At 41.1% G+C, this 25,661-nt stretch overlaps 1 protein-coding gene across 1 annotated transcript in view; it reads left to right on the forward strand.

Moving 5' to 3' along the window:
• Window positions 1-7,563: 7,563 nt before the first annotated feature.
• PAWR (pro-apoptotic WT1 regulator) overlaps window positions 7,564-25,661 on the forward strand; it is an 81,283-nt gene continuing 63,185 nt past the window's right edge. Inside the window, exon 1 of the mRNA XM_050892082.1 lies at window positions 7,564-8,216. Within this exon, the coding sequence (XP_050748039.1) occupies window positions 7,713-8,216 (504 nt within the window). The 5' untranslated portion in view covers window positions 7,564-7,712. The remainder of the gene's footprint in view (window positions 8,217-25,661) is intronic.

The raw sequence follows: 25,661 nt of genomic DNA on the forward strand, positions 1-25,661 counted from the left end.
CCTGAAACTAAACCATATGACTAAGACTGTTGTCCAGGCGTATGGTCAGAGGACGCTGTCTTTAAGAAGAATGAATAGGCTCCGTAGGTGCTGGAAACTTATCATAAAAAGCAACAAAGGTAGTGTTATTCAGATAACTTAAGGGTTATATATCTTATAAGGGTAACTTAACCCTACGATATTATTTCTGTCATATGGATAGGTACAGTCAGCTCTTCATTACCAAGGTGATAGACAGTATCTTAAGATGGCACAACAGCTTGGTAACCTGGTGGCTCCTCCACTGAGATGGTGGTAGCTCAGCTGCCCACGGAGGGAATCCCCGAGAACTCAGGAGTCTAGAGGACAACGTGGCACAAAGACAGGCCCCAGAAAACACCGAAGGCTAATCTGTAAGACTACCTGATCTCTCTCTCTGTCGTGGAGGAATGCAAAGAGAGCAGAGCACCTCTATTTTGAAAGCCATTCGTACCCAAAAGGGCAAGTGTGGAGCTGGACAAGTAAGCCAGCATACGGCCAAATCCAATGCCCCTGCGTTACCCTCCCTGGTATTCGTATTGCAAGGAAGCATGGGCATTCTGCGGGAGCATTGTAGTTTGACAGACTCAGCGCTGCTCAAGTGTGTCTAGGTGGTAGCTTAGAAAATTTTTCCCACCATAAGTCACTTTATATTTATCTACACTGAATTCCATCTGCTGCTTTATTACTGCCACTCACTTTGGCAATTTGTTATTTTTCCCTTTCTCAATTTGTTGTGTTTCTTTCCAATACTTTGATTTTGATGGATCCTCCATAATGAAGAGCTCTGCTGGGAGACGCTCCCTAGGTTCCTTTACAGTGAACACAAAAGTAGGGACCATAATGGAAAAACTGTCTCCTCCAAGTGCTTCTTTTGTATGGTGATCATATCCTGGCCCTACTAATTCGCTGTCAGGGGATTTGCTTCTATGCCTTTTGCAAACTGGTCCTCAAGCATATTTATAGCCTGCCTTACAGCATCCGCCCTTTCCTCCCTTCTTTCCCGAGCACTGTGAGGCTTGTCAGCATCAGTTTTTCCTACCTTCTTATAGCTCAGTGTGTAACATTTTGACTTCATGTCTGTTTTTCATCCCTACTCCGCAACAAGTTGCTCTAGGCATACTCACCCAGTTCACTGTTCAAATCTGGCCCTAGACAGTACCTATTCGGACAGAAAAAGAGGTAGCATGGTTGCTCAATAAACTGCTTCAAAGCTATGCTGACTGAACTTCATCACAAATAGCAAGGAGCAGTAAGATAAGCCGAGTCATCGCTCTGTACCCTCATACGCTGCAGAACACGAGAAGCAGCAACAGACCATCTTACAGAGTGAGACTGTGAATTGTGGCAGAAGACGTTCTCATCACGCCTTTGAAGTCATCTGCACAGATACTGAATCCATTCCCATCCCCACTGTCATTCTTATCCAACAACTGCCAGCTGGAGACAGATGGCAATCTCTGCATTAATTTCTCATACCATAAGATGAAATACTTGAAAAATCAAGCAAACTTCTTTCTGTAAGTTTGGGGTTTTTTTCCTTTTCACACTGCACTCCTCTATCAGCTAGATGAATGAACTTTGCTGCAAGAAACAATACTAGTTTGTCTGTCAAACCAAACTAGTTCAAAGAAACTATGTAGTTATATTTGGTCAAATGATAGCAGAGTTCAAGAATGATAAAACACATACAGAAACCAGACTAGAAGATGGACTCTAGGATTGATCTTGAATGCTAATACCTCCTGATAAATCCAGCTATTTCACAAAGCTCTCTTGTATTTACATGCACAATTTCAAATCAGGCCCTAGCACTTGAAAAAAAAAGTTTTAAGTATCCAATTCAGTAGCACAGCAAATAGGATAAAACTGATATTTCAGTAAAAGTGGGATTGTCAGATTTGTATGAGTTTGCAGGCATAAGTCATAAGAAAGTAATCCAGTTAAACCACTGACTACAGCGACTAGAACATAATTAATTGTTAGAACCTTACAGAGGAAAACCTTGCCAGAAGGTTAGCGCTGTGACACCAAGCTCCAGTGAGGGGGGAAAAAGAATAATTTAATTAATTTCTGGAAGAAAAGTTGAGGAAATAAAAATCCATGACGATAGGCTAAGCTCAGATTTAGACAGCGTGCATAGCTCAGAAGTAGCAGAAAGTGGTATTAAATTGCAAGGGATAGCAGTTTATCTGCATTTAGACAAAACCACAAAAAAACCAAGACGAAGCGATAACAGAGTTTGGTAGGTAAGAAGAGATAAACCAAAGATTAAGAGACAATTTGAAAAGCAAACAGTACAGATGTAAACAGAAATAAAAACTCCCTCTACATACTTAAAAAAAAGTAAGTTGGTTAGAGACAAAATATGCAATCACTTCACTGTCCAGAAATGAGACTACCAGCATCTCCACGTTACCCTTCACAGCTTCACGCCTTCACTGGGATCCCCTACAAATGAATCTTCTGAAGTCATGGGAAGGAGGCCAATGGTCAAGAGTACGGAACACCACCTAAATTTTTAAACTCTTTTGACCGTCTCTGACAGAGATACTAAATGTTCTGTTAGCGATATAACTGAGAATAACAAAAGAGTGCAAGGAGGAAGATACTTGCGAAGTGTGTTTCACTAGGTTTCATCTCATCCTCGGCATGTGGTCTAAGGCTGCATGAGTGGCTGGAGAGAGGAGAGAAGTATTGCTGCAGGACAGCAGAGCATTGGCTTGGAAAGCATTAGTAAGAAAAGGTTAAGAGAGTCAAGAGGGATAGTGGTACTATATTTGAGGATTATTTAACTTTTAGGGGGAGATTTGACATTAGAAATGTCATGGAGCATAAGTGGGGATTTTACAGGAAGGTTAAAGGGAAGTTACGGTAAGAGATTTAATGTGAAAGGTTTTAAGAGAGGGTTTTGAAAATTTATGGATAAAAACAGAAACAGGTATTTCTACAAAAAGATGGCAGCAAGATTTCACCAAGTCATAGCAATTTTAAGCAACAGCATTTATGGAAAGATAGTGCAGAAATAAGTAGGTAGATAGGTTAGTTGGGGTACAGTGATAGGTGTGAGGATTATCCAGCAGGTGAAATTTAAAGCAGCAGAGAAGGAAGATTTAATGGAACAGCACCGGAACGAGCTTAATAAACCTAGTTTAATAAAGCATGAGTGATGAAGCAAGTAGAATAAGTATGTGACTGAAAAAGTTTGTATTGGGAGAAGAAACATGAAGAATGCTGATTGAATGGACTTCAGAGGGGATCAAATATGGGAAGCAGTAGATATAGGTTTCTAAGAGTTTCATGGAAGTTCAGGTAAGGCAGGCAGAGGCGGGGTGAAGTCTGGAGCAGAAGGAAGAGTATGCACGTTTGAGAGACAGGCAGGCAAATACAGTCATCTCAACAGAGGCTTTGGGAAGCACTTCCAGAGATGCTGAAGAGGGTGAGAGGGAGGGAATGTTTCAGTGGAGAGCATACCGGCATGAGTAGGTGTAACAAATGTTCGCTAAGCTCAGAGCATGATGGTAACAAGCCAACAGACATTGGGCAGGAATTTGGATGCTGTCCTTCATTTCCTCAGCCAATATGTTACTGTGTTCACTATTTTTTTCCAGCCCTTGAAAACTGCCACTTCAGAAAAGATTATGGCTCAGATAAACTTGTATGCAGAACCTTAATAAGGTTGGACAATTTGGTTGAATCTCTAGAAGAAATTACCAAAATCTTAAACAGCTTGCAACCCTTTACAAAGGAACCAGCTTTGAAGTGCCCAACCCCAAAAGGCACTTCATTTCCTCAAGATTTTAAGAATAAATGATGGTTTTTATTCTAAATTGAAAAATGAAGTGTTTGTTTTTTGCCTGGCAAAGGAGATCAAGATCATCCTACCCAATCCTGGTGGTAATTTTACGTCTAGGGGAGAGTCTCATTCCATAATACTGAATATATAAAAACCAATATCTTAAGGCTTAGGGACGCTTGTCATTATGCCAGCTTAAAATGTAGCTAATAAAATGAATTGTATTTCTAGGCCTTAAGAATATCCTGAAGATTTTTTTGGTAAGAAAAGAGAAAAGTGCTGTTCTAAAAATGTTTGTGAGCTATTAAGCTGTTCTCCATTGTGGCAGAGGAAAACATGCAGCGTGATACTTAAACTATTTGGGACTTTATCCCTGAAAGCTCTCCAGCACAGACAACCTTATTGAGATGCAAACATCTGACAGTCAGCATTTTTGTATTGGGCACTTAAGCCCAACCTCACTCACCACAACATAACTTCTGTTAATATATAACAGACTGTAAGGAACACAAAGCCTTTTTGGCGCTAAAAAAACCCCCACAATGTTTTTCATAGAAGATTGGGGGGGGGGGGAATCCAACAGCAATGGTAGATGCAGCTAAAGCCTTGCAACGGCACCTCCTACACATAAGAAAGGTAGGCAGGTAAGATGCAAAGTGGGCAAGCCTGTCTAAGCCTTGCTAGCTGCTAAGGACTGCCACAGGGAGAGGGGCCCAGGCAGCAGCTGGGGAGACCTGGGGTAACAGAGAACGGAGGGTATCCTAAGAACTAAAATACATTGCTATATTTCTCCATATATACAACATACTATAAGTAACAAATTTCTCATCTGACTCTCTTTACTCATTTTTGGCCAGATGTGCTGCTCATGGGGTGTAATAGTGAGGGGTGAAATACTGGTATTGTCACAGTTACATGCTTCTCTCAAGAAAAGCTCTTTGTATACAAGGAAAAAAATGACAGAATGGGAAAGACAGACAAGAATTCACATGAAGGATCCTTTTTCTAAATTGTGTTTTCTAAAAAATACAACTGAGTAGTTTTCTAACTTAAAAACTCTACAGATAAGAGTGCAGGTAAGAATGTTTTTTTCAGGAGAATGCTTAGTCAAAACTTTTGTTAGGTCAACTTTTTGTTACGTGCTTTATCTGCAAATAGAAATATGACCAAGTTTACTCATTTTGTACTGCTGAATATTAAAGAGTAGAGCTAGTACAGAACTACGTTTTCACCATCTACCACTCTGCCGATTTACAGCTCTCCAGCGTAACACAGAACAACTAGCCTGTTTTGTTCTGGGATTTTCCCTCAGCCTGAAAGATAAGAGGTTTCCTCTGCACTGAGGATCCTGATACCTTAACTTCCACATATACAAACATTTAAACACCCCTTCAAAACCAACCGCCACACCAAAAAAACCCCCTAAGTCCAAACCAGACCAGAAATCAGATATGAGTTAAGTGAAAAGTCCAAGTAAATGAATGATCACCAGAAGGGCAGCAAAGGTTGGTAGGGCGAGACAGTGCCCACTGCTGTGGAAGACAACGAGGTAGAGACATACCTAAGCTGAAAGCAGTTACATAGACTAAGCCTGTTATTTATACTGTAGGGTACAGAGAGCCAAGTGCCAGCTATCTGGGGCCTCATTTTGCTAGATATTTTTTATCTCTACCTGTAGCATCTATATTTTTTTTCTGTAAAAAGAAACCAAAAACTTTTGCAAAGTTTATATTCTGAAGTCCTAATGAATTTTATTAACCAGGCGGACAAATTCAGGATGGAATCTGAAAGAGAGAAAAAAGGTGATGAAAAGGTGAGAACGTGTTCCCAGCTATGTAAGCCCAGGCTATATGGATTTCCTCTGCCTCTGACATAAACTTGTATCTTGTCCTGAGCCTGCTGGAAAGGCAGCACCAATACACCCCTTCATTTCCCTCAGCACACCCCTTATAAAGCAGAATTAAGCAAGTCACAAGTCTATTGAAAGCAGTGATTTCCAAAAATACCACGATCAATTTTCAGGATGCTGTTAAGACATAGTGAATTCAGCCAAACCAAAAAAGCTGAGTTTTCCATGCAGGTTTAGCCATTTGATCATCTACACAAACTGTTTAATGGATACTGTATATTCCCATCACATTCCCTGCATGTTCGTTTTTCCTAATATTTAACCCGGTTAGCTTTCCCCACTGAAGGCTGTATTATTTATAAACGAGACATCTTTCAAGCCTTTACAGCGTGACTGGCAGAAACCCCTTGAATCCTTGTTTCTTGTAACATCACGAAAACACAGGCTCTTTCCCAGCCTTCCGCCTGCGGGAGCGAACTCCACTAAGTCACTTTGGTCTGCCCACCAGAGCCGCAGACAAGAGGAAGTTATTATGCTGCGGGAGCAATTAACCGCAGGCTCTTCCCACCGTGCATCGACCCCATTCCACGACGAAGCGCGAACGGCCGCAGTCACCACGTTTTCAGGCCAAACCGGCGCTTCTGTCCCAGCGCGGCGTTTCCCTTCATGACAGCCGAAGCCAGAGGTTGACCAAGCCGGGGTTTACGCAGGGCTTCTTGCCTTGTGGCGGGTGACAGCCGCCGGCGGTGCCGGGGAGCCGCACTGCCCGAGGGCCGACCCCCGGGCACCTGCCCCGCGGTTAGGCGGCCCCACGCCGGGTATGCCGGCAGGGCGCGGAGGGCTCCTCAGCCCCCCTCACCGGAGGCTTTCCGGCAGGTGCGGGGCGGGTTTGGCGGAGCCCGCCGTGGGGGAGGTGACACCAGACCGCCTCCTCCGGCCCCTCGTGGCTGGGCTCCGGCAGCCCCCGCCCGCCGCCCGTTAAAGCCGCCCGTGGAGCGGGAGCGCGGCCTGAGGCAGGCAGGCGGGCGGCGGTTGGCGGCGTCCCGCTCCGCTCCGCTCCTCACGCGGCCGCGGCGCCCCTCGCCCCCTCCCGCCCGCGTTGCCGCTCGTCGAGAGCGCCGGGGTCCGTGTCCCCTCCCGTGCCGGCGCTGCCCGGGGCAGGTGGCGGGGAGGCAGCAGCGGCGGCAACGGCGGCGGGGCCCCGCGGCGGGCCGGCACCCGGCGCGGTCAGGTCGCGGCGCGCAGCGCACCGGGCCGGGCGGGGCCTCCCCGCCCTCACCCCATTGTTGAGGCCATCTCGGCAGTTTCCGCCCTGGCTTCGGCTCTGTCCGCGCCGCGATGGGGAAAGGGGAGGGAGGGAGAGAGGGGGAGCTCGGGAAGCCTCGGGGCCGCGCCGCTCCTTCCGGGACGGCGGGAGGCGGTGCCGCTCACCTGGTGCCGCCGGCGCTGGGGAGCGCCCGAGCCGCGGCCCCGCCGGGCGGGAGGTGAGCGCCGGCCGCCTCCGCCCCGCGCGGGAACACGGTTCCCCGGCAGGCAAGCGGGCGTCGGGCGGATGGCACACGCTCCGGCCCCAGGGGCGAGGGACGGCGCTTCGCGGTCGTCGTGGCCGCGGCGGGCGGGCGGGCGTCGGGGCGGCGGCGAGCGGGGGAGGCGGGCACCTCCGGGCGGCCCCGCGCCGAGGGGTGAGGGGAGCCCCGGCGGGCGCGGGGTGCTGCGCCGGGCCGGGCTGCGCGGTTCGAGCCGCGGGAGCCCGGCGTGCGAGGGCGGGCGGTGATGGAGACCCGTCCCCGGGGGCCGGGGGGGGGGGGCCGCTTCCTGGGGACTTGGCGGGGCGGCGGGACGAGGACGGGCAGCGCTGCGGGACGGTTCACATCTCCCCTTTTGTTTCTCTCCAGGGTGTTTGTGCTTCCCCGAGTCTCTCTCCCCGCCCCCGTCTCTCCCGCCCGCCCCGCCGGGACCTCTCCTCTCCGGGCGGCAGCAGAGCCGCCTCAGGGCGGGCGGCGGCAGAGGTGCCGGTGGGGAGCTCTCGCCGTCCAGCCCGCCGGGAACATGGCGACCGGCGGCTACCGCAGCGCCGGGGGCAGCACCACGGACTTTCTGGAGGAGTGGAAGGCTAAGCGGGAGAAGATGCGGGCAAAGCAGGCGCCGCCGGCCCCAGGAGCGGCCGCCGGGGGTGAGGCCAGGCCCGCGGGGGGCGCCTCCTCCGCCGAGCTGAACAACAACCTGCCCCCGGGCGGCCCGGCCGCCCCGCCCGACCGCGCGGCGCCCCCCGCCGGCGGGGCCGTCAACTGCGTCAGCCTCTCCAGCGCCGCCTTGGGCCGGGCCGCCCCCGCCAAGGAGCCGCCGCCGGCCCTCGCCGGGGCCCGGGGGGCTGAGCCTGCCGCCAAGCCCCCTCCCGCCGCCGCGCCGGGCTCCCCCGAGGGCGAGGAGAAGCTGGCCGCCAAGGGAAAGAGCGCCGGCCCCAGCGCCAGGAAGGGGAAGGGGCAGATCGAGAAGAGGAAGCTGAGGGAGAAGAGGAGGTCGACAGGTGTGGTGAACATCCCGGCCGCCGAGGTGAGCCCGCGGGGGAGGGGGGCGGCCGCCGCTGGGGGCGCCGGGGGCGCTGGGGAGCGCCCGGTGCGGGTGGGGGGCTCAGCCCGCCGGGGCGGGCAGCCGTGCGCACCGGCGCTGTTCTCCTGAGCGCTCCTCGCCCATGCCTGGGCTTCTCGCGTGGGCTAGCTGCGGTGGTGAAGCTTTCTCCCTACACCGCGTGGAGAAGCATGAAGGCCTGCACGCAGTCGGAGGGTTATACTTGGTCGTTAGGGTGCAGCATCCAAACAGACGAGGTGCCATTTATTCTAAATAAATTAGACCTGTCAAGAGCTGTGACTTTTTTTAATATCCTGTTGGCAGAGAGTAAGTTCTAGGGCTTTTGGAAGATCAAATTAAGACACCTGCCTGTTAAAGTACGGTCAAAACAATTGTAGTGAAAGAAAACTGATTTATCAGCTCTGAATAGATGTTCAGGTGTAAATATTATTCAGTTTGGAACCCAGAAGAATTTCCTGCACTGGAAAAAATGTAGTGGTTTAAAGAGCATTTTTTTGAAGGCAGAGGAAGGTATTTTTATCAGCCAACACCACTGTCCTCTGTGGTTTGCTACTAGTATAAAAGTCTGGCATTGATTTATAATAGCCCTAGAGGAATTCAGAAGAATGATAACTAAGTCTTTAGCTTTTTTTGCACTTAATAAGAAAAGCCACAGGAAACTTTGAACAAAGCTCGATTTTAGTCTACAATTCTGCACTAATACTGATGACCACCATCACTGTAGAAAAAATCTGTAGTTCTTCCTTTGGTTAACACTATAGATTATTAAAATAACACTAGAAAGTAAGATCTTTATTTCTAAAGCAGCAGGAGAAGATGAAATCATGTTCTCCATACCTGAAGTCACTAATCCTTTTTTTGTGACATCCTAGGCGCTTTCACAGGAGACACTTTCATGCAAGAAGGTATCGGAAGGTGAGGAATGAGTTTTAGGAACAGTAGAAATCTTTATAGTTGTGGTTTTTTGAGAATAATTATTTGCATAGTCTTAGGTTTGAGGTGAAGTGTTTTGGCATAGGTCTGCAATATTCTTGCTTTGGAAAGTGAGGAATACAAGTGAGTTCTTTAATTCTCTGGCTTAAGAGCATGCAAGCTTCCTAGACTGTGGTTTGTTTGCTTTATACAAAGCCCCCTAAATAGCTGCCCCCTGTGCTTCTATATAAACTCTTAAAATGCTGTATCTTCCCTCAGTAAACTAGTCCTAGCCCAGTTAGTAATGGTTTTGCACATTGCAACAAGCATTATACAACATCATGTTCTAGGGTCCTCTGCTGTGTACCCCATCCCCAGTCATCATCTTATTTTGTTTGTTTGTTTGTTTGTTTTTGGGTGGTGGGTTTCTTTAAGCTCTTTGAGACTAGTGTCCTAGTTCTTTGAACTAGTTTTCTGAACTAGTGTTCCTTTGGTAGTTTTTGGGTGGTGTGGTTTGGGGTGTGCTGGTTTGGTGGTGGTTGGGGTTTTTGTTTGTTTGTTTTGTTTAAGTATTGCTCAAAATATGCTTTGCTTTCCAGGAAAACACATTCCTTGCTCAGCAGCCATTAGAATCTTATGTGTGAACAATGCAGTTTCTGCTGCATTGTTAAGGGTGGTTTATTTATTAAGGTTAATATATTTAGGCATTGAGAAGCAAGTTCTTGCCTGTTCCCATATTTCTGAGGGCTCAATAACTTTGCTGTCTGTCACCATGTGTTGGCACTTCTTGGAAACTTCTTGTATCTTTATACTAATTACTTCTGTAACTAGCAATTAAGCATTCCATCACATTTTAATGTGGGTCAAATTTTAATAAACATAGATACTTGTTGTACAAGGTATAATTGGGGAAACTTGCTAGTAGTAAGTGTTGCATTTTTGACTGGCATATACTTGTGCAAATCTATCTCTTCCAGTATTTCACATTTCTTAAATGTTTTTAATCATTACCACATGCATTCCTAAGAATTATTTAACTAGGGAATGCTAGATCGTTCCTGATGGTGGACAGCTTCAAAAACTGTTTCCAGTGTCAAATGTTTTGCAGAGTATTTACTTGTACTGTCTTTCATATATCTATTTATTAATGAGAAAATATGGTCAGTTGAAGTTCTCGGACAAAATAAGGCTGCAATGTAGATGATGACTTGTTGGAATAATCTACAACACTCTGGTTTCTTGCTGTCTTTCTCATTAGATGCTAGGTGTAGCTTTACCATGCTATATGTAGTGACTTGGTAGCAGTACACACTGAATTTAACCACTTAGCACTTGTAGCTCTGCATGGTGTATGTTTTAAAATTACTTTTCAGGAGATGTTCTTTTAGAGCTTTACCAGGTGTTTTATTGTCTTATCTTTCAAGAAAATAGTCTTTCTCTAGAATGGAGTAGGCATTTTATGCTAAACATCTCCCTTTTATGATGAGCATGCCACTGTGGTGGAGAATGATGATAAGAGCAGATTCTGATACTCTGAAATGAAAATGGGTAACTCGACAAAATGCACTCAGAGAAGATACATAGTGCCTAGAAGCTTCTCTGCTCAAAATGGAATACAAAACTAGTTTTTACCCCAAAGAAGTAAGATCTAATTTCAGTTGCAATGCAGCTGGAGAATTTAATGGTATGAAAGGTGGTGGAATAAGGAAAGTAAAAGTTTGTGTTGTTTCAGTTATCTTGAAATAGGCATGAAAAATGTTAGCAGATCGTTATTCATTAATGATTAATTTCTCTTCTGTTCAATAGGAAGGTGATAGAGCTAGGTCTTAAACAGTTCTGTGTCTTAAATGTATTTTGTATTGAAGTTGGTGGAGGACAGAAACCGTAGGGGAAGCTGTGAAAACAGATGGTGACAGGTTGGGAGGAGTGGCAACACTTTGTATTTAGAGGTCATTGTGATGGAAGTAACCGCTGGTTTTTATCTTCTCAGGACTAGAGCTTATCTAAGTAATGGTGGCTTTTGAAAATGGCTTTTGAAATACTTGCAACTTTTTTCCTTTTCAGTGGTTGTAGTTTCCTGATAGCTTGTGGAATCTTGAAAGTTGATTTCACTCTAAATATTAAATGCTGTGGGATTTGGGTTTTGTTGCCTTGTACCAATTCTTCAGGTTGTGAAAGGTAACTAAATTGTAAGTAATTATCATTACTATGTAAGTTTCCTTTTTTAAATATTAAGCTTTATAACCATTTTTAGCTATGTTAGAAAGTGTTTCTCAGTTTGTAGGTATTCACTTGATGCAGGTGTTAAGTTTACATGTGACATTTTTCTCATTTACGGCTGTGCTAGCATCTATCCAAGAAACACATAGAGTTCCTATTGTGCTACACTGACAGTGCTTTGTGAGGACCCACATATAGGATGAGAGTTATGTTTTGTATTGTTGTAGTAATTCTTCTGTCCTCGTCCAAGCAAAACAAGCAGCGCTGGTGAAAGTGCAGCTTTGCTTTTGTAACTGTTTACACTGGAGGATTCTGCTGGCATAGCTGTGTGGGTAAGTGTTTTTTTTTTTTTTTCTGAACCCCAACCAGGAGAATAACAACTATTTTTGTGGTTACCTTTTTAAAAAAGGTGTATATATGATCAAAATCTTGGTCCATCTGGGAAGGACAGTTAGATAGCTGGGTTTTATTTAATGTGTGCTTGTAGACAAAGTTTACATTTTCACCTAACCAGATGGAAGTAATCTAAATTCAGAAGTGTTCTTCTGTTAATAACAGGGTGATGAATGATTTAAAAAGGTGTAAAGAACTTGGATCTGTGTATTTTGCACATGAAGCTGCCAGATTCGAGATACAACAGTCTCCTGACCTGTTTGTGGCAAATACTGGAGGTACTAATAGAGTAAAAGGTAGAAGTGATTCAAATGTGGAATCTGCATTGGATGTTTAGCCAGTCTGTGTTCATCTCTTGTCTTCCTATTAACAGCAATAAGTGTATGACTTCTTGAAACCACGCTGTTGGCTTGCTGCCAGGAGTCTGCCTGCCTCTTTAGAAGGCACTGCATATGTGGTGCTTGGTAGGTGTCATACCGAATGACAGCGTTTTAAGTAAGCGGAAACCAATGAGCTCTTTCTGTGAGGAAAGAAAGTTCCTGCTACTAGAGTAGTCAGCGTGCTGAGTTGTATAGACTGACAGAAAGTTGCTGCGTTCCAGTTGGAAAAACTTAAGGAAAATTTAAATGCCAAGTGTGTCAAGCGTAGCAATTACTGGGTACGTTGTAAAAGAATTGAAATCCTACTCTGAATGGCTGGAAACTGGAGAGAGGAGTGGAATTCTGTAGTAGTGGTTGGACTCTTCTGACCAGAAGTTGGCCTTCAGCAGTATCTTTCTTAGTGATTCCCTACCTAAGGATTAAGTTAAATGAAAGAGCAGTTCTAGCCATCTCTTCATATTAATGAGGCAGTGTCTTTGCATTGTCTAACATCTCTGCGCATTTTCTTGTAAAACAACTTGCTTCTTTTTGCATATGTTGGGGAAGGAAAAAGTCTCAATAAGTGTTTGTTCAAAGTACTGGGAAAAAAGCCTATTTCTGACCACCAATACCCTTACCATTCATGCAGAGGTATTAGTGTTATGATGGAAGGCTGAAATACGTTTATTTGACCTGGATGACCATTCATGATACATTAGGCCATCCTCTTGCTTGCTTTGTCTAGTGAACACATTCATCTTGTTACGGTTCCATTTATGGTTCTTCCTCAGACGTGGCAGGGTGAAAGAAGCAATACAAGCCTCTTCAGATTCTGATAAAAGGATTGTATTGAGATAGTTTACATCTAGTCTGTTTTGCTGTTGATGCCTTTGTGAATTCTGATTTTGACCAAGCCTCTGGGCAATACCTGTTAAAAGGGCATATTCTTTTTTTTCTTTTCTTTCCATCTCTTTTTAGCACACGATAAGCTTATATCCCCATCTTTTTTGTTTATTTGTTTGTTTTGTTTAAGAGTATGCTTTAATATTGTGACACTTAGCTAGCTAAGGGAAGTTATTTGGTCAAATAAATCATGTAATAAACTTAGAAGTCTGGAAAGTTTTCAAGTCCAGAATCCTTGTAGTAGCTTCTAAATCACTGGATGTGCACCTTCCAAACCTGGGGTCTCTATGCTCTAGGATAACGCTGTTTTGGAGTAAGATTGGGCAGTGCAGTAGTTTTCCGGTGGAAGACATACATGGAAGTAGTGTAATTTCTCTTCAAGAGGTGATAGGGATAACTTTCTTCTTGTTGAATTTAATAAGGCTGTTTTTGTAGAGAAACAGATTGTAGACCAGTACCTACAGCTGGAATTCACAAGACTCTACCAGAAAGTACCGATTCTTTTACGTACTTAGTTCTTTTTAATTCCAGCACTCATTCCTCCTGGAGTGGGAAGGATGGTGATGGAAAAGTATCAGAAGCCGTTAATTTCCCCTCTAATTCTTTTGACTTTGCATTTAACTCTAAGTGCAATTTTGGGAAGGTTGGTTTTTAAAATGATCTTTTAATAGTTAGGTATAATTGGAAAACATTATTGTACGTTTGGTTTTTTTCACTCTCCTGTTTTTGGGGTGAATCATCTGAAATGATACAGTTACTAGGTGGAAAATAAATGCAATGTAAGTAAAGTATTTCCTCTTCTGTTGAGTACTGAATTCTACGGCAAGTAAGAAAAGTATTCAGTTTAGGTTGTAATTGGTGGTTGAAAGCTTGTTAATGTTCAGCCTTGCCAGTTACTGCCTTTTCTTGCCAGTCTGTCATGTAGCCAATAACCCTAAATAAGTGTAGATGTTGGTTGGCTGAAGATAAATATTTCTTTGTATGCTTTCTAGGCTATTTCTCTAGCACTTAAGAATGAAACACTGTCTGTCCCATTGTTGTTTGTTCCTAAAGCCTACTTAAAAGACAAGATAATCTGGAAGAAAAAATATTGTAGGGTAAAGAGTAGAAACAGTCTGTCAGCTGTACATTTGTCTACTTTTGCACTGAAATAAACATATGAAGCATCTCGCTTTCCAGTGGAAATGAGGTGACTTCAGTCTCATTGAAAAGCACAGGGAGGGAAGTGTTTGTATGACCAGTTATTTCAGTGAAGTGAACACACTGCTAAGTATTGCTAAAAATGACTTATCTGACAGTTTTCTCCAAAATTTGCATGTAGCTTCACTGTAACAAGTAATTGCTCTGAAATTATTTAATTGTTGTTTTATAAAAATGCCTTAGTCTGATCCTCAAATTGGAAATGCTTCGCTTAAATGATAGGTTGATGGTTTCCTACAAATCAAAAAGAAACTTCTGCTGCCTTGGCTATTTGAAACTAGTGGCTCAGGCATATAAATGTGAAAATAATAACTTCAAGTTAATTTCAAGAGATTTAAACTCGTATACTAGATATGAATAATAATATTGCAAGGTTATACTGTAGCTGAAACTTTGTCATGAGAGACAGGTATAGACAACCTGCCCTGGGTCTGATCACATGTTTAAAGCTGGGTACTAAAGATTTTTCAGCATTGGTGTATAATACATTACAGTGTAATAGGCACAGAATCATAACAGTAATACAGATTGGAAGGGATCTCTGAAAAAGTTGTCTGGTCCAATCTCCTGCTCAAAATGGGGCTAGTTTTGATCAGGCTGCTTAGGGTCTTGCCTAGTAAGGTTTTGAATACATTCAGCCTGTTGAGGCTGGTATAAATAGCAGCTCTGCCTTCCAGCCTCTTAACCAGTCCCTACCAGTTTGGTGTCAGCCACAAACTTGCTTAAAGTACCTTCCATCCCATTGTTCAGGTTGTTAATAAAGGTGTTGCATATTATTGGCACTAATATCAGCCCCTGAGGCATGCCAGTTACCTGGCTGCCAGCTGAAGTTTATAATATTGATTTCAACCTTTTGAGCCTGAAGATGCAGCCAGTATTCCACCGCCTAATAGTACACTTCTGTGGGCCATATTTAACCAGTTTGGCTTTAAGGATACCACAGGGAGACCAAGTCAAAGGCCCTTCCTCATCCTTGAAGGAAACTTTCAAAGTTTCTGGAATTGCGGGTGCAGGAAACCCGAATATGAGAGCTGTGTACACTAATACAGCTGAATTGTTAAAATTGTCTGTGAGGGAAATTGTTTAGGGTTTTCTGGTTTCTTTTTGGTAGTGGAAGTGCTGGAAAACTTTTGCTTTTTCCAAGGCAGCAGGACAAAAGAATAAGTAGTTTGAAAGATGGCAAGAGGTCAGTCCATCTTGTAGCTCTGTTGTATTGTCTCAGGTAGATGAAGCTATTAATACTTTTGAAGAGTAATACTAAAATAGATTTTCTGTGGAAAACTTGTAGTATTTTGGTATTTAACTATTTAATATTTAAGCAATATTATAAACCCCTAAAACTTTATAATATTTTAATGAAACTACCCTGAATGATGAATAATGAGTTGGTGCTTTGGCTTCATTCTCCAGTTGAATCCACCTTTGCTATCTCATGTCTTGTAACACTTACTTAGAACTGTCTTCTGAAGGTAATGGGATTAAATAGCAATCTTGAGTATTTGTAATAGTGTTTTCAGAAGTAAGTTATAATATTCATAGCTGTGGAGGAAATAATAACTTAATGAGTAAACCCTGAAGGTTGAAAAAATGAAAGGATAAATGGAGAAGCACTCCAAAGCTGCTGCTTCTAAAACCTCAACGTTTGGAATTGTCATTTCTTCAAAATGCCTTTATGACTTTGGGGAACCTGATTCATCCCAAATCTGAATATTCAGAACCAGTTACTGAGAGACTCATTTATTGGACACATCAGGAAGGAGATGATTGGAATAAATGATGAAATACAAATTATATTTTAAGATAAAATTAGACTTTTGTGTTTTGTTTCTGTACTAGAAGGAAGAAATTATAGACTGTATGCATTTTAGACTTCTTCATTTTGACTTTGGCTTGACTATTTCTAGTGAAACTGTGCTGATTCTAGTTCTTAATTTCCAAAGCTAAAAGTAAACTAGTCTATAATTATTTTTTTATTTTTCTACTGTAGGTTCAGTAGGCTGAAGAATACTCCCTCAAAAAAGGGAGAGGAGGTCATTTTAATGAAAAGAGAGATTTCTGTCTAGACTGGGGGGTGTGATTTATTTGTGATTTATATCTTTATAACAATATTTTATTATTTGTGAGAACTACTTTCATAAATTATTAATTAAAAAAACTGGAAAAAGTAAAAAATACAACCCTTCTCCACTGAGTTCCACAGATGTGACTTTCTCTGAGGATACAGGAGAGTAAAAACCATGAATGGATTAATTTCAGCAGTCATTCCTAAACCACCAGAAGCCTTGTGAATTATTTTATAATGTCTGCAGACTTGCATTATAACTTTCCAGCAGCCTGTTTGTGCTTTGAATGTACAACATCCCAGATGTGTTACTTTCAAAAGAACCGAGCTAAAAAAAACCCCCACCAAAACAACAAAAAAACCCCCACAAAACCTCCCAAAACAAATAACCCTCCACCTCCTATGTGAGAGAAGCAAAAACCCATTCCCCTAAAAAACATTCAACTCTTGACTATACCTTACTGTATTTCAGTTTTGCTTTATGCAACTTTAATATTCATGCATCTTTGATGGCAACTGAGTTTCAGCAGGTCTTTCTGTGCCACTTAAAAAAAAGAAAAAAAAAAAAATCCAGTGTCAAAAATGTAGTTTCTGTATATCCTAGTAAGAGCTGGTGGGAAATAAGATTCCTTTTTCACAAGGAAAGGTTAAAACAAATCCCACCCCAACTCTAAATTAAATATGATAATAGGAATTGATATGCAGAATATTTATTGGCACAAACTTCTCATGCTTCTTACTTCATTGCATCTCTGGAGCATAGTTGTTTTCTAAATCCTCCTGTAGCTCGAAGCGTACAGGGGACTTTTGGAAAGGTCACTGTTAAGTCTTCAGTTCCACACAAGTTTGTACTGATTTCTTAAAACTATCTTTATCTGGTTTGCATTCATTACATATATGCAAACTCATGTATGTTTTTCTCTGCTACTTTTTTTTTTTAAGTTGGAGTTGTGTATTTAAAGACTTTCCAATTGGAAGACCGTAGGTGGATGACTATTTCCCGTGCTTCACAAGGTCATGGGAAATGAAAATAAAAACCACAACCCTGATATTTTATTTCAGGATTTTACTGTATTTGATCTGCTTGCATGTTGCTAGGAAGGACTGGATGGAGCATTTAGGTCTCTTACTCCAGGCCTGCAAATGTCATATTCAACTCAATCGTGTAGTCTTACCATGGAATAATCACTGCATCTTAGATGTAGCCAGGTTTGGTGCCTAATGTGAGAACATCATCCTGGGTGAAGGTAAGCTTAAAAACCAAAACAAAACATACCAAACAAACAAAAAACCCTCAGGGAAACAAAATAACACTGTGTCAACTGCAAATTTTACTTATGTTAACTCTCAACTCTCACCCACCTTCAAACAACAATACAAAACAAAAATAGGTGCTAGGCACGGGCTTTGCACAGTGTGTTATGCAGTACTTAACAATGAGATAGCATTAATTTTCTTGATCTGAAGCCTATGTAGGTAACTAATGTTTTGAACCTCTAAGTCAGAGACTTTTTAGTAGGTGAGAGACTTGCAGAAGCATAGTATGGGGCAGCACTGAGTGCCTTCTGTGTGTAGACGTTGAGTCTAAGTGTAATTAAGGTTGGAAGGAACCTCAGGAGGTCTTTAATCCAACCTGGTTGCTCAAGGCTTTATCCAGTCAGGTCTTGAAAACGTCCAAGGATGAAGACAGCACAGCCTCTTTAGGCAACCCTTCCAGTGCTTGACTGTCCTTACGATGAAAGTGTTTTCCCTTCTTTTGGTCAGAACCCCTCTCCTTTAAATTTAAGTCCATTGTCTCCTGCCATGCACTGCTGCAAAGAGCCTAGCTCTATACTTGGTGGCTGCCTGGGACAACTGGAAGAAAGATGCTTTTGGGTTTTTGGCAGAGCAACAACCTAGGCATACTTTATTTAGCAGAAAGAAGAGGTGCTATGATGAGATTTGAGGCACACAGGCAGGATGGCTGGGCAGAATGCATACAGCGCTCGGATGTGGAAAAAATGCTGTGGAATAAATACTGTTTGTCTGTAAATATGGTGTCTAAGCCAGATACATCAATGACCAGAGACCAGCCTGGTAGGCAGAAGCCAAGCAAGCAGCAATTGGGATCTCCTCTTTCGCTGTTCCTCCTTTCAGCACTTTCTGACCTTGCTAATTCTTTTTATGAGTCATAGGAACCTGTGCATGTCCTACTTGTCTGCTGTAGTTACTAGTGCGTATTTTATGAATTATTTTCCATGCAATATGCAGTTTAGTGTTTGTAGGAACATGGGATTTCAGTTGAAACCTGCAGTCACCTGGACTAATCTCTTTCCATTGTATGCACATAAGGTGCATTTAATTGCTTTGTAAAGCTGTAGCTTAATTTTTCCTCTCTGTATACTCTAAGAAAATAAGACTGATTATAGTGGGTCTGACTAAGGAGCCACCTAGCTCAGTGTCCTGCTCCTACAATGGCCACAAACAGATATATAGTAAGGAAAAAGAATGCAGAAATCTTATCAGGTATTTCCTGTGAATTAGTTTTCTAGCCTCTTCACAGTTTTCATCTTGAAGACTTGCAGCATCAGATGAAGGTTACTGAACAGATAAATTAATTTTAATTTCTATCTGCCAAGTACTTGTTCAGTCTCCCCTTGAACCTGTGTAAACTGTTAGCACACAAAAAATCATTGGGCAATGAGGTCCACATTTCTAAGAACCCTTATATATGATGACCCACCTTTCTATGATTATTATTTCCTCCTGTTCCCTCCAAAAACCCAACGTGGTATCTGTTAGCCTCACATCATGATCCCTATTCACTAGTTATTCTAGAGCAAAGCTGTCAGGGTTAAGAGGCATTTTCTAATTTAATTTTGTTTCATTTGCTGGGATCTCTGGTCTGTTCTCTTGCTCTTGTTCGATAGTCTGTTACTTATAGCCATAGCCATCAAGCTACTGCTGTCCCTTAGGATCTCTCTCTTCCCCCCCCCCCCCTTTTTTAACTGTGGCGAGGCTGTGGTACTTTTCCTCACTCTGTGCAAGCACTTGAACTTTTAGATTTTTGTGGTTCATCTGTTGAGGAAGATGGTTCATCTGATGTAAACCTTGGCTTAAGCCGCTGTGGAACCATACCTGAAGATGAGGGTTTTTTTGCTGATCTGTTCGCATCCAGCACATGTTCCCTTGTAGACTTTTGCCTTTGGAAGTAGGTTATTCATCCAGATAGGTTTAGAATTTTTTTGTATGCTCTTCTGTTTTGTTTGAGATACAGGCCTTGACTGTTGTACCACTTTGAATGAGAAGTTCTGGATCCTCATTATACAAGTTCTTGTGCAGCCAAGTTCAGGTGACCTCACTAACCAACTCCTTCTAGTTTACCAGATTTTGTAATAAGGGCAGACTTTTGAAATAAGTATCTTGTTAAAGACCTTTAAAGTGGAAACATAAATATCTTATTATCTGAACCAACCACATGTGGTTGTTCAGTACAAAACAGCAAGTTATTTTATAAAACCTGCTCTTCTGTAATGTCCTCTTTAGTTACCAAAAGCCAATCTCTTACTTGTTTAGTAACTCAGATAAGAAACCTGTGTGCTATAACATCTAGAAGTATCCAGGCCCTACCAGAAAAACAGTTGGTTTGAGCTTAAAAATGTTGACATTTGTTTTTTTGCACATTTTATCTTTTCATTTCTATATTTTGTTCTGGGAAGAGAAAGGGGAAAATTAATTGAGTGTTGCTGATCACTTGAAATTTTTTTTGCTTGTATGTAAAAATTGCTAAGTGTAGAGACTGAGGCTCCTGTGTTTACAAATTCTATGTGGATAAAGGCTACATAAGAAGCTAGCTCCTAATGATTGAAGTGGTGGCAAAATAAACAAATGCAATATTCATTCTTGAATGGGTCATTGATTTAAAATAGTTTCTTAATTGTTAACATAGTGCTTTTTGTCTTGTTTTGCCTCCTCTTTCAAGCCAGCAGCACTACAGGAAATTAAGCTGACCTACATCTTTTATAATTGGAAAGGATAGAGAAGTTTTTAATACTGAATGCTAAATTAGATGGTAGCAAATGAGAAATGAGTTATTTGCAGGGTTTTTTTTTTTGTCATCTTCAGTGTTTAGGTACATATTTGCATACTAAGGTCTTTTTTTTTTTAGATTAACAAGCAGAAAACTGTTATGCTAATTTTTTTTTTTTTTTTAAGGAAACATCCACCCTCCCCCCCCCCCTTTTTTTTTTTAAAGAACATCTGTTTTTCTGGCCAGGAATATGAAGCTTTTCAATTTGATATGTTTTTCCTGAATTTAAAAAAATAAATATATTCTTCAAGATCTTTGGAGCTTATGAAAGATGACCTTTATTGCAAAGTTTAGGAGCTAATTAATGTTCTGGTACCCTGAAGCAGATTATTAAACAAACCTGCCTTCAAAAAAGCTCTTAAAACAACAATGTACTGTGAGTAGCCATTTAGAAAGAGCTCTAAGAACTCTTAGTCTGCTCTCAGAGCTCTTAGAACTAATTTAATCTAAATAAGTCTTCCAAGGTGCAACGAACAGACTAGTCAATGATGTGAAGTATAATCTTCATTTCTTCCATAAAACCACTTTTTTGTCTTTGCAGGTTAAACTAGGAATTACTTATTATTATTGATCAATTAAGCAATGCTGTGCCAAGCCAGAACTATGCCAGTGCCTTATTAGCCTTAGTTTTTTAAAGTATTTTAAGATAGTTGTTCTAAGATTGGCAGCAGTTGTGTTTGTAGTCTGTATCCCAGAGTGTTAGTAACAAATTGAGATGCAGTGTGTGTATTTTTTACTTGCGCGGATGTGGCTTGCTAATTTTTGTAGACTAAATCCAATCTGAAATAGTATCATGACTTCAATCTTCATGTTTTCAACACGCCAAATATCAAAAGTCATATTGATCACTGGTCAGCCAACAGTACTTAGCAATACCTTACTAATACCTTCGTTAACTGATTAGCTCTCCTCATCTTATGTTATATGGTACACATTCTTTAGAATGTAGAAACACAATTTTGACACATGTAACCTGGAACCCAGCAAAGATTCCCTGCATGTCTGCTCCGTTCTTCATACTGGTTTAGTAACTATTATCTTCTCAGAGGTACCATTAATGATTAGTCATTTTTCCTGAAGCTGGTAGCTACTAGAGTTGTCTCTAGAACAAAAAGTCAAAAGCTTATCTTTCTCTTTTTTTTTCCAGGAGTATTGTAGGCTTTTATGTAAATAGTCATGTAACTTACTTACATTGAAAGTTTTCTGTGAAGTCTGTTTTGAGTAAAGATCTGGGTATTTTGGAATGAGAGAGGTGGAGTGGAACCTGGAAGCGCTTGATCCTGTAGCAAATTGTGTTCTAGACCTGTACTAAATGAGTGGCTTAACTTCTGTCTGTTACACAGCCATGTTTAGCATTACCATTTTTTTCCTTCCTATAAAAGCTCTCAGATCCTTATATGAAAAAGTGCTATTTAAATTGATGTTCTAACTCCAAGATGAAAGATTTAGTTTTTTGTGTGTGTAATATTGTGCTTCAAAGGCTAATTGTATGACACTGTCATTTCAATTAGATGAAAGCTACAAACATCTGTAAAATGTTGAGACATGCTGAATGATTTCAAAAACTGAATGTACAGAGAAGTTTTGCAGAGCAGTCCCTTGGGTTTCTCCTTTAAGAAAAAAAGATGAAGATGTGAATTGAGATGCTCCACATAAGGTTTTTTGCCATCAAATAATTTTTTTTTCTTTTTAAATTACATTCATTTCTGCTATAGTATGCTGAGAAGAGGTTAAAGGATGTTTGGGGCTTACATTATTAGTTTAGAGATTTGTCATTTTTGTTCATGACGTTTGAGCATACCAAATTGTAGGCTTCTGCTTTGGGAAGAAAAAAAAATGAGACAGGAACAGCATGCAGTCATACTCTAAAGGATGTTACAGAACTGGGTGTTAGGGAAGTTTGTACTACAGTGGGCAATGGCAAAGCATTGCTGGAAGTCTGACCATAAGGATGTTACATTAATGAAGCACTTCTTTCACAAAGAAGTCACATTTCTTTCACAAAGGTATTAAATACTCTAGTAAACTCAGAAATGTGATAATTTTTCAGATTTGGAAATCTACAGCTGAATGTTTAAGTAAGTAGCATATATTTGGTGTGCTAAGTACTCTACTAAAGCATTCCAGCGAAGTATATTGGAATTGGGCACTTCGAGTATACTTAACAATTAAATTAGGGGCCTGCACTTGAGAATCAAATATTTAGGGGCCTGCATTCAGACACATCTGAATAATGGCATAGCTAGAGTTTAGTTGGTCCTAACACATCTGTGAAAGAATTTCCTGTTCAGCCTATTTTGACTTGTTACTAATTGAAAGAATTGAAAAAGGACAGAGTCCTTAATACTTCTTAATGAACTCCTATGGCTAGAAAGACATAGAAACCCCCTAAAGGTAATTCTTTGTGAAAAGGGAAATAAACTAAAAATTAAGAAAACTTGTACAGTGAGTGCACATAAGGATATTTTGTATCCTGTTGAAGATGATGTGCATTGTAGCGATCTTGCATGAAATAAAGACACCTCAGGCAGTTGACTTTTACAGCAAAATGTAGGAGTTATTTTTAGCCTGAGGCAGAAACTGAGGAGCATCCCATTATCTGACAGTCTTCTTTAGTCTAAAACATAAATGGGCGTTTTAATATAATGCCATTTTGTGGGTTTGCTTCTTGCTTTCAATTAAAAAAAAATTGGGCTCGACAGATGTTAGATCAGTTTTTGTCAAACTTACCTGGAGGGTATTTGAATGCAGGTGTTGCTAAGCAGCTCAACACTAGAAACCACTTCTTATAACATGTTACTTTTTTTTATAAGATGCAAGAATATTTGAGAATCAAACCAAGAAATTAGAAATGGGTATATTAATGTGTTTATGCACGCATGAAATATTCCCAGCTACCATTCTGCTTCCCTTTTTGATTCTTCATAAATTTTTTTGTGTTCTCTTTATTTAGAAAGATTTGGAGGTTGTCCACGTGTTTATATGTTCTAAAGCTTTCAGCACTTACTGCTAGCTGGCTCAGAGATTGGAAACGGAGATCTGAATCCTGAATTCTCTACATTGTAAGCTACCAATTAATTATCTATTCCATTATGATGAGTGTAGACATCCCTACAGCTTTTTATAAGCTGGTACAGCTTATTAGTTTAGGTTGAGGATTGTTGTTGTTCTGCTTTGAGATCCCACTTGGGTCGATCAGGGAGCACCGTGATGGTGTTCGTGCACTGCTGAACTTGTGGTTAATAAATCACGCTGACCTAACCTGGCTCTATGTAGAAGTACTGGGAAGTGTGGGTATGCAGATGTGATGCAGTGATGTTCAAGCTGACTCTCAGACCTTTGGATGTCAGTGTTGCTTCCCACTTCCAAGAGCGTTTAGTGGACTTGCCACTACACTGCATAAGTACAGCTATGTTTTTAAGTCAGCGCAGATTTTTCGTTGATTCATGCGCCTGAGGTCTGTGTGTCACAGACCTTAGTTTGGAAGCAGTGATATTACAAAGAATAGCTTTTGTACCACTTTGGCAGAATGGAATGGTAAAGATATATCTGAAATGTGTTTCTGTGCCTTTAAAATATGCCTGTAAAAACCTTCCTTAAATTTGTTTTAGTTTTTTTAATTAAAAAAAGAAGTAGATTTACTGAAGTTGTAGTAAATAACAAAAAAGGCAAAGCTGAAGGATAAATTCAAGATGTGGCTATCCCTTAATATGTTGCAGAACTTCGACATAGATCACAAATGTCCTGTCTACAGGTTGCACTATCCGTAGAGAATTGATGAACCTGATAAATAATAAGCAGCTCACTAAACAGAGGTATAAGAATGGATTATTTATCTGAGTAATGTCATCCTCAGTTGTAAGAGGTTTTATTAATAAGCAAACTAAAAGCTACTAAATGTTAAGTGCCCAAGCTCATGTTTTTGGCTTCATTACTGCCATCATGGATCATTATACTTTATTTACCATAGTAAATAAAGTGAAGACATAGAAGATTAGAACAGATTAAATTCCCTTTGCTGCTAGAACATCAGAACTTTAGTAAATAACCTAACATGAATACAACTATTTTGTTTTTTAATGTTTTCTATATGATTTTCTTTTGTGTCATCCATTGGTTTATTTTTATCTTTGATTTCTTTTGCTCTTTTTTGTCTATTGAATGCATGATGTATCCAGTGCTCATGCTTGCATATGAGATTGCGTTTATAGAGCCTTTTGGGTTTCTTCATAATTCTGAGACTGAGAGAAACTTTTTTGAAGAGTCCTGAAAAAAAACAGGCTGGGTTGCAGTAAGCGTTAAGTGCTTTAAATCTGCAATGACTAGATGACTGGATTCTCCCTTAGTTTTCCAAAACACTTCCAAAATGAGTATGTGACACACAAAACTTGTATTGGAAAAACAGGCGAGCACATGGCAAAGAGGAAGTAGAGCGGCAGAATTTGAGTGTGAGAAGGGAGAAAGAATAGTGTGTTCTTGTCAAGTTGTGTATACAGTGTTTTTAGTTATAGGTTAATGGAGAGCATGTTACAGGCATTCTTAAAACACAGGTGACCAAAATTTTAGTTCATATAAATGTATATGAATCCAAGCTAAAATGTGAAAATTAGCTTGGTTATGTTTATATGAGCCAGTATTTAAAATGTACAATTTAAAATGTACCTCTTTATTCCCCTATGAATTTGAGAAATTGAACTGGTAGTATTTACGTAATGAATAGTTTAGTGTAGTGATCTAAATCTGAAACAAAAGCTAAAGAGACTTTTTTTTGGTTGGTTTGCCACAGTCCCTGGTGGTTCTTAGCAGGACTCTGGTTGAAGTTTGGAGGGACTGTATGAACCAGGAGCTGTGGCTGGACTAGTATTTTGTCAATATCAAAAGTTACTGATTAGCAAAAGGGAAGTAGGGCCTGTAAAGTATTTTTCCACAGTTCTAAGTGGAATTTTTTTCCGTTATCACCTGCTTTTATCCAACTTTCAGAACTCAGATTTTTCTGTCTTTTGTGCAGGTATGATTCTTCCACTTGGACACTGTTTATTAGGAAGCTGCACTAATAAATCATGAATTAATCCCCTAAAATATCACAGTATAGTGGGGGAGGAGGGCTATATTTTTTTACCATTAGGATTTGTGTTTAAAAAAAGCTTGATAAATAAAATATTTTTCATTTGTTTCTAAGTGCAGCTTAGATATTGCTGATATTAGTATTAAAATAATAAATGTAGAACATTAACATTACAAATATATTCTAAAAAAGCAGGTAGTTTTAGTCATCAACACAAAAGTAGACA

The sequence above is a fragment of the Gymnogyps californianus genome, chromosome 1 (genome assembly GCF_018139145.2).
Source record: "Gymnogyps californianus isolate 813 chromosome 1, ASM1813914v2, whole genome shotgun sequence".
In the NCBI taxonomy this organism is placed as follows: Eukaryota; Metazoa; Chordata; class Aves; order Accipitriformes; family Cathartidae; genus Gymnogyps; species Gymnogyps californianus.